General features: G+C 31.3%; 1 protein-coding gene across 1 annotated transcript in view; it reads left to right on the top strand.

Moving 5' to 3' along the window:
* Positions 1-12,681, top strand: part of LOC106065954 (pre-mRNA-splicing factor SYF1-like) — a 28,162-nt gene extending 15,481 nt beyond the window's left edge. The window contains exons 6-24 of the mRNA XM_056041122.1: positions 1,874-2,038; positions 2,735-2,879; positions 3,092-3,164; positions 3,447-3,525; positions 3,651-3,770; positions 4,374-4,474; positions 4,566-4,641; positions 4,947-5,033; positions 5,167-5,280; positions 5,680-5,766; positions 6,016-6,091; positions 6,900-7,009; positions 7,513-7,616; positions 7,748-7,847; positions 8,519-8,635; positions 8,907-8,970; positions 9,075-9,177; positions 10,474-10,583; positions 12,538-12,681. Coding sequence (XP_055897097.1) covers positions 1,874-2,038; positions 2,735-2,879; positions 3,092-3,164; positions 3,447-3,525; positions 3,651-3,770; positions 4,374-4,474; positions 4,566-4,641; positions 4,947-5,033; positions 5,167-5,280; positions 5,680-5,766; positions 6,016-6,091; positions 6,900-7,009; positions 7,513-7,616; positions 7,748-7,847; positions 8,519-8,635; positions 8,907-8,970; positions 9,075-9,177; positions 10,474-10,583; positions 12,538-12,629 — 1,923 coding nt within the window. The 3' untranslated portion in view covers positions 12,630-12,681. The remainder of the gene's footprint in view (positions 1-1,873; positions 2,039-2,734; positions 2,880-3,091; positions 3,165-3,446; positions 3,526-3,650; positions 3,771-4,373; positions 4,475-4,565; positions 4,642-4,946; positions 5,034-5,166; positions 5,281-5,679; positions 5,767-6,015; positions 6,092-6,899; positions 7,010-7,512; positions 7,617-7,747; positions 7,848-8,518; positions 8,636-8,906; positions 8,971-9,074; positions 9,178-10,473; positions 10,584-12,537) is intronic.
* Positions 12,682-12,882: the final 201 nt, after the last annotated feature.

Raw genomic sequence — 12,882 nt, 5'->3', positions numbered from 1 at the left:
TAATATTATCTGACACTGTAAAATCTTTAACAAACTATCACTAAAATCTATTTGGACTTAACAGACGCAAACTAGGACACCATTTGTAAACAAATGGAGTAGTGTCCACTGAAACGCCCCAAACGATGTAAAGTAAAATTACAAAAAATATAAAATGTAAGATGTTAAAAAATGTTCATTTAAAATGATTAATTATGAAAATAGTTTATTACATATATTAAAATCATTTAATCTTAATTAAAACTTCCATGAATACAGAAAACGTAACAAATGCTGAACTCGCATTAGACGCTACATGTGACGCCATAATTTATGCATGGAAAACACCAGCACGGGGTCCCATGGAGCGCCTCAACGCCTAATCCAATTTACTTCTCAAAATAAAAACAAATTAATTATTTTAAATCCCTACACACGTCTACTATTACATCAACATAATTGTTTTAGAAATATAAACTTTTTGTTTAGTAACAGGCTTTAAAATTGATTAACTTTACGATTTAAGACTAAATTGTGTTCAAGACGCTTCACGTGACGTCATGATTGAATGGTTAAATTTAGTAACCTCATAATAAAAAAGCACTTTGATTAGGATATTGCAATCAAACTTATTTGTAATAAGCTTAAATTTCAGTAAAATAATGAAATATCTACGTACCTGATGGGTTGTTGATTCACAAAAGATCACAAAAAACAGATTAAATGAGGTTTTTGTGCAAGATTGCCGGCGATTGATCGTGTCGACGCTTGAGGCGCATCAATGGTTAATTGTGGGACACGCTATTGTTTACGTACTCCTGTTAATTACTACGCTAGTATTTCCAGCGGAAACGGCACTTCTTTTGTTCTACACAATACCTGTGATGCTCAAAAGAACTCTCATTCATAAAAAGTAGTGTCGTGGGAAAAATAATCCCATTCTTAACACACGCAGCACAGGCGCTTCATCTGGGACACCTCGACCTATTTTAAGCTCGTTATGCATGTTTAGAAAGCTTTTAACAAAAAAAATACTTTAAAAGAAATCTTTAATGCTTGTTGTAACAGAAATGCAATGTTGAGCATATTATTTATTTCTTGTTTACAATTCATAGAGGATTGTAATTCCGTATAAAGTGGGACACATCGCGATGCGCCTCAAACGCCTTTTTGTGGCCGTGTTTAATCAATATTTTGATAACCTTGAGAAAAACTAAATAATGACATTGAAATATGAGGATCTTGTTAACATATTCCAACAAAGATGGAAGTTTTATGCCCCTTGGTTTTAGTATGATATTAATTCAATCATACCATGGTGTTCCGTGTTACATCAAAAGCCGCCATTTTGGGTAGTAATTTCACACATTTTTTACAATTTCAATATTTCCCTAGCACCTTATGAGCTCAAAATATCAAAATTTATAGATTAACCATTTCTTAATGCAATGTAATGCAAATTGTCACATTTGAATAACAATCTTATGAAATACAGACTTTTTAGTGAACCAACACCTAGTTGTAACCAGTACTGGAGAAACACTCATGGGCGAAAATTAATATAGAAAAATAGAACCTTTTAGCCCCCACTCTTAAAAAAACATTGTTTTTGGTAAAAACTCATTGAAATTGAAAAAAATCTGTTACATGTTTTCCAAAGGGAAACTATTCGAGATGAACTACAAGCAATTAAAAACATTTTGGGAGGAAAGAAAACTAAACAATTGACTTTTTATTCTTTCAGCATATCGCATTTTAATGAAGGGATCAGTGCTATTAAAACTTCATTTAGAATATGCATTCTGGTATTCTGTTGTCGTTAGTGTTGTTTGTTGTTTTTTTTTTCACTTATATTTGGGGGTATTATTAATCTTTTGTCTCACTCCTATTTCAGCTTTGGAATCAGTTATGTGAATTGATTGCTAAGAACCCAGATAAAGTTACATCACTGAAAGTGGAGCCTATCATAAGGCAAGGATTAAAGCGCTACACAGATCAGATAGGTGTTTTGTGGAACTCTTTAGCAGATTACTATATTAGAGGAGGACATTTTGAAAGGGTTAGTTATCCATTTTTATATACAAAATGTTTATCTTATCTTATATAAAACAGACGTTACTTCAAAATAGAAGATAATTACGTCCTACGCGTCCTGGACATTGACCAATGACCTAAATTCTGCCAAGTCATTGGTTTTCCTGGCTAGCTCAGGCAACCCATTTCATGCTCTAATAGCACTAGGGAAGAAGGAGCATTTGTACAAATTTGTCCTAGCATATGTAAGAAGGAATGTGCCTTTATCTTTGTGTCTTTATGAGTATTTTATTAGATTTTGTTTTTGTATTTGAAGATTATGGTTCAGTGTTTTATGTATAATTGCTACTTTACTTTTAAGTCTTCTATCCTGAAGGCTTTCTAACTTAAGTGATTTTACTAAAAAAAACTGTTACTCAGAAAAGTTGAGAATGATAGAAATCCTAATTAATAACAATAAGTATCTATATTTATACCTTATTGGTAAAGGAGAGAAGGTTGAAATTTCAATATTTGTCATTTTATCAATAATGTTTTGTTTTTCTTTGTTTTGTTGGTATTGTTGGAATTTATAAAATGTTATTAAAAAAATATCAACAATCAAGTATTTATTATAATATTGAAAAAGATGTGTAAAACTATTTAACTTGGCATGTGATTTAGTACTAGTAATTATATCTTTACTGCATTTGAAAGAGTATTTAACTATTCATTTTTGAAGGCTAGAGATATTTATGAAGAAGCTATACAAACAGTTATAACAGTCAGAGATTTTACCCAAGTATTTGATGCCTGTGCCCAGTTTGAGAAAAGTATGATAGCGGCTAAAATGGAAACCATGGAGGAAGAGGGAGCCAGTGAAGAAGGTTGGCAAGCTTTCATTTCACTGTTAATGTTATACATCTGGTTAGGGTAAATATCATCATCTAGTAGGCATATGTTGAAATGTAATATAAGAAATATTTGTATATGATATGTAATATAAGAATTGCAGACATGTTTTCATTTAATAATAATAATAATCTTTATTATCATTATGGAAATTTGACTTACAATTTGAATCTTATAATTGCACCAGATGACTTAGAGTTAGAAGTGCGCCTTGCGAGGCTTGAAGATCTAATGGACAGAAGACCTTTACTTCTTAACAGGTAAACTATAAATTGTCTTACATAATGACATCAATGAAAATTTCAATGAACATTTAAAATATGACAAAAATGTACTTGATCAGTATTATGAAGCTATTTTTTTTTAACCAGAATAAAAAATTAAATCAATTACATACCAATAATATTGTTAGTTTAAAATTTCATGTAATCTATTAGTAGTAGTATTGTTTATAATTCATTCATTTTTACATCATTATTTATACTTTTTCCTTCCAATATCTATTATTATGCTTATTTCTCTTTTTTTCTGTACCTTGACAGTGTTCTCTTACGTCAGAATCCTCATAATGTGCATGAGTGGCACAAACGTGTCACATTATTTGAAGGCAAACCTAGAGAAGTATTTTTTTTTTTTTTACAGCATATATTAAAATTAAATTTCTGATTTTGTTTTGATTTCATTTTTTTTTCACAACAATAATCAAATTCAACTATTGACATAAAAAATGTACAACTTTATTCAAGATAATCAACACTTACACAGAGGCAGTCCAGACTGTGGATCCTAAACTTGCTTCAGGAAAGCCTCACACATTATGGGTGGAGTTTGCTCAATTTTACGAGAAGAATGATCAAATAGAAGATGTAAGAACCATTTTGTTTTTTCTTTGAAAGTATGAATTGGAAAAAAAACTCTTTTAGAACATTAGCAAACTATTTGCTCTTTCAAGCTGCTGCTATTATCATGTCTAACAAAGTTCAAGGCAGAAGAAATTTTTGTTATTGAAAAAAATACATTTGTAAATATAGTAAAGATTATGAGACCTCATTATGTTAATAAAGTTTATGTCAAATTGTGAATTGTAAATGCGGATGTAATATAACATGGAAAACTAATAAATGCCCTTAAGCAAGACTAAAAATCCTGGTCCACCCAAGAATTGGTCCCTGGTTTCAGCATCCCAACTCTTTACCATTCAATCATCAAACCTATACATTTTTGTTGGGGATGAAATTGTTTAGAGTGAGACTAGTTGATGAATCTATGGGAATAATATTCTGTTACTAATTAAATATCTAGTGATTAGAGTGAGACTAGTTGATGAATTTATATGAATTATATTCTGTTACTAATTAAATACCTAGTGATAAGAGTGAGACTAGTTAATGAAGCTATGGGGTATTATACTCAGTTACTAATTAAATATTGACTTTTTTTCAAAACTGTTCTCTGTTTGTACTTATCAGGCTCGTATAGTGTTTGAAAAGGCCACACAGGTACCTTACAAGCATGTGGATGATTTAGCATGTGTCTGGTGTGAATGGGCAGAGATGGAACTCAGGCACAAGTAAGTCTAGATATTACTATTCATTTTTTTTTAATAAGTAAATTAAAAAAATTCACATTCCAAGTGATACATTTTGTTTTTTAAATTGCAGCAATAGTGAGGAAGCCTTAAAATTAATGCAAAGGGCAACAACTCCACTGAAAAGACAAGTAGCATATCATGATGAGGTAACTTAGCTCTCTGTCTTGTGTCATTTCTTAAAGTATTTTTCCTGTTCAAAAGAAAGTTACAGTTTTATATAAAATTACGGGACCTACCTGAATGCTATCTAAATTGCCTGGTCTTACGGTTTGCACACTGTACTGTTTTTTGGTCATCTATATGGTTCAGAGTTCATACCCTGCCCGTTGCCATCTCCAGTTAGCCTGTGGGGGATTAGTGCTAGGATGTAGATTATCCTCAACTCTGATGAACCATCTGAAACATGTGAAACAAAAAATAATAGTTTTTTTTATCACTTTTATTTTATCAGACAGAGACGGTACAGACACGTGTGCACAAGTCTCTTAAAGTCTGGTCTCTCTATGCAGATTTGGAAGAGAGTTTTGGAACATTTAAGGTGATATACTGTAGATATTGTGTGTGTTAAGTAAAAAAAAATGTGTGTACACTTTTAAATAAGGTCATAGTGTTGTAAAAAATATTCAGTAGTATGAGTATATTAAACTGTGTTATTTCTAATGTATATTCAGTCATGTAAATCTGTGTATGACAAGATCATTGACCTGCGGATAGCCACTCCTCAGATCATCATGAACTATGCCATGTTTTTAGAAGAAAACAACTATTTTGAAGAAGCTTTTAAGGTTGGTTGATATGTATTTGATATTTATACACATTGATTCCTTAAGAATATTTAGAAAAAATTTATTAGTGATAACATAATACTAAATTTTGCATTAGTTTTTTTTTTTTTTTAAAGTTCTTGATTTAAACAAGTAATTCATCTAATAAATTCATTAAATACCTAATAGAATACCTAATCCAATAAACATAGTATTTTTTAATGTTGGAAAAAAATTATTGTAAAAAAAAATTGATCATGTAAAAACACAATAAATGGGGTGGGGGTTAGATGCTATACAAATTGAGAGTTTTCACATTTTGAAAAGATATAGAAGCAATGTTGCATGTTACCTTTGTTCTCTGCAGTGTATGAAATGTATGCTATGATTAAAACAGTTTTTAATATAATATGTTTTTAGGCTTATGAAAAAGGAATAGCTCTTTTCAAGTGGCCCAATGTCTATGATTTGTGGAATACTTATCTTAACAAGTTCATAACTAGATATGTAAGTGCTTAAGTCTAACCAAGTTAGCTGTTCATAATGTTACCTTTGTTTTTAAAATATCCTAAAAGTAGTTTATCATATACCTTTTAATTTGATCTACACCAGGTGGACTTGGTAATATTGTCAAATCCAAAGTATTTATTATACTCTCTACCAATATTTATAGTTGGAGTGAGGGCAAAGTATTTGTTAGTTTAAAAGAACATTGTAACAAAAAGATGAATAACTTTTCTTTCGTGTGTCTTGTAGGAAGGTACCAAATTAGAAAGAGCCAGAGATTTGTTTGAGCAGTGTTTAGAAAAATGTCCAGAAAAATATGCTAAAGGTAAGAAATATATTTTAGATGAATGACTGAAATGACTATTTCTGTTTTTTTTTTAAATAAGGGCAATTAAGATTCTTTCATGCATGCATTTAAAAGCTTTGATGGCAATAATAGTTTCAAAGATATTAATATAAAAACTCCAATTTATATATACAATACCAGAAATTATTTCCAACTTGTTTCTCTCTCAAATTGTACCCCTTGAAATATACTTTGGTTTTAAAATGTCTTGGTTTAAATAAATAAAACATTGTTGCATTCATTTTTAGAGGATTTTTAAATTACCACCACCAACTTTTACCCTTGAAGATAGGGTGGAAAAAGAAAGTGCTTTTTTTTAAATAACGTTATTCGTGGCATCTTGCTAGAATGACAATTTGTGTGTGAGTTTGTAACAATGTCTGATAAAGAAAATGTTATCTGTAAGATAATTGTAGAATGCTTGCTTCATAATTTGATCAGAGAATAAAATGAGACTTAGCATTTGAATTCTGACAGGGCAAGCTATTAGTTTGGATGACTTTTTTTTTTTTTTTTGCTCCTCATATTTCTACAAGCAGTTTTAATGAACATTAAATGTATTACTTGTCGCTATCTCACTGAGGGAGTTTCAATATAGACTAGACATTTTTATTTGAGATTTGACCAGAGCTAAATTGCGTTTGTTAGCGCCTTAAGACAGTAAAGAAATCTTCCTACAACTCCACTAAAAAGATTGAGAGCTCACTGCCTTATGTAGGAGCATGGAATGTGCCCAAAACACTAATTATAATAAATAAAGTTTTTTTTTCTTTGTTTGCTTCCAAAGAAATTTATCTACTGTATGCTAAACTTGAAATGGAACATGGAATGGCACGTCATGCTATGGCTGTTTATGACAGAGCAACACGAGCAGTGCTACCAGAGGAACAATATAAAGTAAGTTCATTTTGTAAATACAATATTTTAAAATGGTATATATTTGAAAGGTCTGTATCAGTTTTAAAAAAACTTCAGCTTCATCATTTTAAGACTTAATTCACAATAAAAAATATCAGTTCTCTAAATCTAGCGTAAGTTGTCTGTCTCTGCATTTAGCTTTCACTTTTCACTTCCACTTTTTATTGACTTCCTTGAACTAATTGTATAGAATGTGTATAGAGACTCTCATCATAATCAGTCATTAGAATTCTTCCACTTTGGTGGAGGTGAGGAATACAAAAATGAATAATCTTCAGTTTTTCCTTTGCTAGTACTTGAATTAAGTAAGCACTTTTCAAGTTCAGTAACATGCTATAGTTAAAAATTAGGTCAACCTTTCCAAATCGATTTTTTAAATTTTTGCTTCTATCCTTAAGGTTTAAAATAAACATTTTAAATTGCGCCCTATTGGTTTTTCATTTCTCTTCCATTTTTAAAAAAATTAACATTTTCTCTTCCAGATGTTTAATATTTACATCAAGAAAGCAGCAGAAGTGTATGGTGTGACTCACACTAGAACAATCTATGAGAAAGCTATTGAGGTTTTGCCCAATGACCAAGCAAGGTAAAGTTTTCACATGATTTTACCATTTGAAGCTAAGTTTTATTTTGGCCTGCTGTTCTTTGTTTACACACTAAATTTCTGGATTATTTACTGTAAATAATATTTCTGTTTTGATTTTATTATGATTGCAGAGAAATGTGCTTACGATTTGCTGATCTAGAAAAAAAACTTGGAGAGATAGACAGAGCTCGGGCTATATATGCTCATGGGTCACAGATTAGTGATCCCAGGGTAAGATTTCATTTCATGTACTAGTCTTTTTTTTTTTTAATAATCTATGAAGTCATTATTTTGGATTTAAAGACAACAATGAAAGAAGAATTCAAACTTTTAAGAGTAAATGCTACACAAAAATGCTGGGTATCAGCTACTAGGAAAAGAAGACAAATAAGTTAGTGCTTTTACAAGTCTATACTCAATACTCATAAGAGATGAAAACTCAGCTGGTTCAGTCATATTGTTAAACATGACTTACTGTCAAGTCATCCTCTCAAGGTACGGTGAGGGGGGGGGGCACTAAGAAGAAAGGGTCGTCCAAAGAAAAGCTGGCTGAACCACACACAAAAATTGACCAGTAACTCTCTTGGTATCTTGCTAAGAACAGCTGCTGATCATAAATAGTAGGGATCTGGTTACACAAACTGTCACAGCACCCTTAGGATGAAAGTCAAGGGACAAATGATGATAAAAAACAAAAAATTGGATGTTCACTACATGATAGTAATTTATTTTTTAAATAGAGTGTTTTATACATGTTGTAAAACAGATAACATATATATAATCTAATTTTGTTTCTTTTACATTTTTAATTTAATGAGCTTCAATTTTCTTACATTATTTGTTGTTAATAATTATCTCAGAGATCTCTATAAACACATTATTCTTAAAACAATGCTTCTCAGGTTGCCCCTCAGTTTTGGGAGTCTTGGAAAGAGTTTGAGATCAATCATGGCAATGAAGACACTGTCCGTGAAATGTTGAGAATAAAAAGAAGTGTGCAAGCAACATATAATACACAGGTTAGTCTCAATGAAATAACAAAATCATGAAATAGTGTAGATTTGTAGCCCTCTAATACTCCATAATTACTGAAACCTTTCAAAGAAGTTCCTTCCAGCTAGAAAACCATTGTGGTTTTCAGCTATCATTATAGATCTGTTTCCAAATGAAAGTTATGAAATCTCATTTGGAGTTCCAATTATTTTACCTCATACTCTTCAATCTCCCTCATATTTTAAATTATATTTTTTAAACATTTGATATGTAATGAGCATAGCATTTCTTTTTCAGGTCAATTTTATGTCAGCTCAGATGTTAGCAGCACAGACCAAGAAACAAGACAATATAAATTTAGGTTTGTTATTTGACTTAGTTTCTACATGTAATGTTCAACTTACAAGTTCTTAGAGATTATAATCTAAATACAAAAGGAGTTAATATTTTATTTTATCTTGACAGAGGAGGGTAATGAAATGCAACAACTAGAGGCACGAGCAAGGCAACTAGCACAAGAATCTCTCAAAGAAAAAGCCCAAGCTGAGAAAAAGCTCTTGTTTGTTAGGTCAGTGCCTCTTAGGACAATAATATAGCCTAGATAAAGCTCTTGGCTTAATAGCTATTTCAAGATAGAGATATTATCACTGTGACTCAAACATTTGTAGGGAAATTCCTTTACACTAAAAGTGGAGATTAGGGAGGACTATGAATCAACTCAGGAGGTCCCAATCATGTTATTATTACTTTAACTGCTCAAAGCTGCTATCCACTTTGACTATGCTGCCCTACTTTTTCTTTATGATGCTATATCATATATTTTTAAGACTATTTTATGCCTAAAACTGCTATTAAAAATGTGTTCTCATATTATAAGCTATCCAGACAAGATCAACTTCTAATCTTTCGCCTCACAATAGAATTAGATAACATATGTTACACTGGCCCCAAAACACCCCAATGGAAAGAAACCTATATGGAGAGCTCCCTGATTTGGAAACCACTGCGCAGTTCATCTCATATATTGGTCTAGTCATCTGAATGCTCCAACATAACAATGAGAAAGAAGAAGAAGAAAAATTAGTATACTATAAATATAAGGATTTAAGATTCACTGGTGAATTTAGAGTAAAGTGCCAACTACAGAAGTGTTTCACTATTTTTCTCATGTTTAGCAGTTCCCAAAGACTAGCTAGACATCTTTCTTCAATAATTGCCGCTAATTTGTGCACAGTTTTTAGTGTCGTCATGGCTTAATGATGGTGTTCATTGTCAGGGTTGCAATTAATTAACATTAATGATGTTCAGGCCTGAATAATCCAAGCAACTGGTGGTGAACTTTGCCTTGAGAATTGTCACAGCTGATTCTTTGACTGTGGCATGATACTCTGAGATGACTGATATATTCTGTCCTGCAGATGCTTCATTTAATACTTGGCATTCACTCTTTGATTGACAAAAGAACAGCAATAGTCTTAACTTTTTGACTGAAGGACATACAAAATATAACTTTTCTTGTTGTTAGCTTTATTTCATATTCTCTTCTTGGGTGCACAAAGTCAAACTATACTGTCCTGTGGTTACTTGAAAATGTAGACCTTTTTTTTTTCCCTTCATGTAACAGTCACTAATTACCTCTTTTACCTCCTTTTTGCATTTCAAGTTGGTCTGAATGACAGTTGTCCTTTTTTGGTGATGTCATCCACATTTGCAGTAAAATTTATTTATTTTTTTGTCATATGTGCATCATTCTGATATTAATTAAGTATAATGTTTAACTCATGTTCATGTTGAACATTATGTTGGATTTGTGTTTATTCAAACTAAATTAAAGGTTTAACTTATTCACTATTTTGTTGTTCAGGAGCAGCACCACACAAGAAGAACTTGGAGAACTTACCAAGACCAACAATCCTGATGAAATTAATATTGATGATGATGAAGATGATACAGATGAGGAAGAAGAAGTGGAAGGTCAGAGTAATATTTAAATGAAAATTCTATAACTCACGACATCATTTTAAGTTAATATCTAATGACTCAATTTTATAACTTTGAATTCAAGTACAAAGGTAGGTTTCAAGAGATTTGTATTTTAATTTCTGAATAGTTTGATTTATTAGCTTCCCATTTTCTATCCAATCATAATTAATTGCAGTATTTGCAATATGTGCAACACAATGTTAATTTTTATGTATCTATATTATAAAGTAGAATGTGAGGTGTATGTATGTATGTATGTATGTATGTATGTATGTTACTTATAGACATCAAAACCGCTTGACCAATCTTGATAAAACTAGGCAGGAATGTTCCTTGGGTACTAACTTAGACCGTAGTGTATGTATTGTAGCCCTAAGACAAACTTAAGACCCTCAAAAAAAAAATAAAGTTGTCCGGCTCTAATACAGCTATAGTATTTTATGGATCTAGGCCATGTCTACAATGTTGACATGAGAAAAGATAGAAAGGATTTAGACCTAGATCTAATTTTAAGAAATACACTTTGCGCACATAGTTTTTTACTTTGACACATGAAAATACAAAAGAAGATCCATTGATTTCATTATATAATAAAATTAACCTTCAATTTTGTGTTTCAAAAGCATTTTTTACATAAATTAGTTCCTTATATCTGTGACTACAGATTTCCTGACGAACATTCTTTCATTAGACAATACCGTAATGAATCGCGTACTAAATATTAATTTGTTTAATTGTTTACTTTATAATCCCATCCCTAGATCTAAAACTCTAATTCAACTCTAAGATGATAAAACTTCTCTTCGCACAGATAGTTTTATACTTTAACACATAGACATATTAATTAAAGTCCATTCATTTCATATTTTGATCAAATAAACATTCAAATTTGGTTTTCTAAAGCTACATTCGTTTACGAAAGCTGCAAAGATGAGTTAAGATAGGCCTAGATGTATTTTCATTCATGAATCACGTACTAAAAATTATTTCGTTTAATTGTTCACTTTATAATCCCATTCATTTAACAAAGCTATCGCTCTTTTCGTTTTTAATAGATAAGAATGTATCGACTTCGGGTAAACCGATTTTCGCAAAACTAATTTTATTTTCGTAGCGAAAGAGAAATAACGTGAAAGGATCATTAGCTACGTTTAACATACATCTAAATCCAATCCACTAGATTATTCAAAAGCATTTTTTACATAAATTAGTTCCTGATATCTGTGTGACTACAGATTTCCTGGCGAACATTCTTTCATTAGACATTACCAAATGGTTACACATTAACACATCTCTCTACTGAGTCTATTCCTAGGCCTAGGTCTAAAACTCTTATTGAACTCTAAGAACTCTAACACATGAACATACAAAATTAAGTCTATTCGTCTCAAATTTTAATCAAATATATGTAAGCCTACAAGCAAATGTTTTAATTTAATTTATTAGCTATTTTGATTTGATAGCTTCATTCACACTATTTTTACATTGACACATTCGCTTTACTTATTACATTATTATTTCGTTTAATTGTTAACAAAAAAATCTCAGTGACTATATCGACAGTAATGCGCAAATAAAGACCCACGGGTCGCGGGTAACATATGTCTAGTAACTCATAAAATAATAAAGGGGTATGTTGCTTAGAGGCCAAAACCACTTTTCTACCTAATAAGGGAGCTTGAGTTTGAATCCCAACTCGAGGAGAGTTATGCTTACTGAGCACCTAAAGGCAACAGGGAAACCTTCTCCCAGATACACTCTCCCCCCACTGGTTCACATAAGAGACTTGACCATAGGGCACTGAGCATGCTGTAAGCATGAAAGATGTGCTGTAGTGCTATATACAAGCAATTTAAGAAGAAGAAATAGAAGAAAAAAATTAACTTAAAACAAATTTTTTTAATTTTTTTTTGAAATTTTATATTTGTTTCACTACTCAATACAGAAATGGAAGTGGAACAACAAACAGTTCCTTCTGAGGTATTTGGAGGTTTGGCACCACACAGGACAGAGGATGATGATGATGATGATGACTGATGTTAACAAAAACAAATTGAAAGAATAGATTTTTTGTTATTTTCACAATTTATATTCTAGTTCTAGTTATTGATCATTGTTGTTTGTTTAGCTCAATCAGATCTGTGGGGAAAGTAATGTTGGGTTGTCATGCTTCTGAACTCAACCAAGCAGAGTGTCCTACACAGTCACTCCATACTTTTCCCTGGTAAATGTCAGGTACCGCATCCATCTAGTAGAATCCTAAATATCCTGTTTGACATAAAAAAAACAC

The sequence above is a fragment of the Biomphalaria glabrata genome, chromosome 9 (assembly GCF_947242115.1).
Source record: "Biomphalaria glabrata chromosome 9, xgBioGlab47.1, whole genome shotgun sequence".
Classification (NCBI taxonomy): Eukaryota; Metazoa; Mollusca; class Gastropoda; family Planorbidae; genus Biomphalaria; species Biomphalaria glabrata.
The sequence above is the reverse complement of the archived record's forward strand: the minus strand, read 5'-3'. Positions and strand labels throughout refer to the sequence as shown.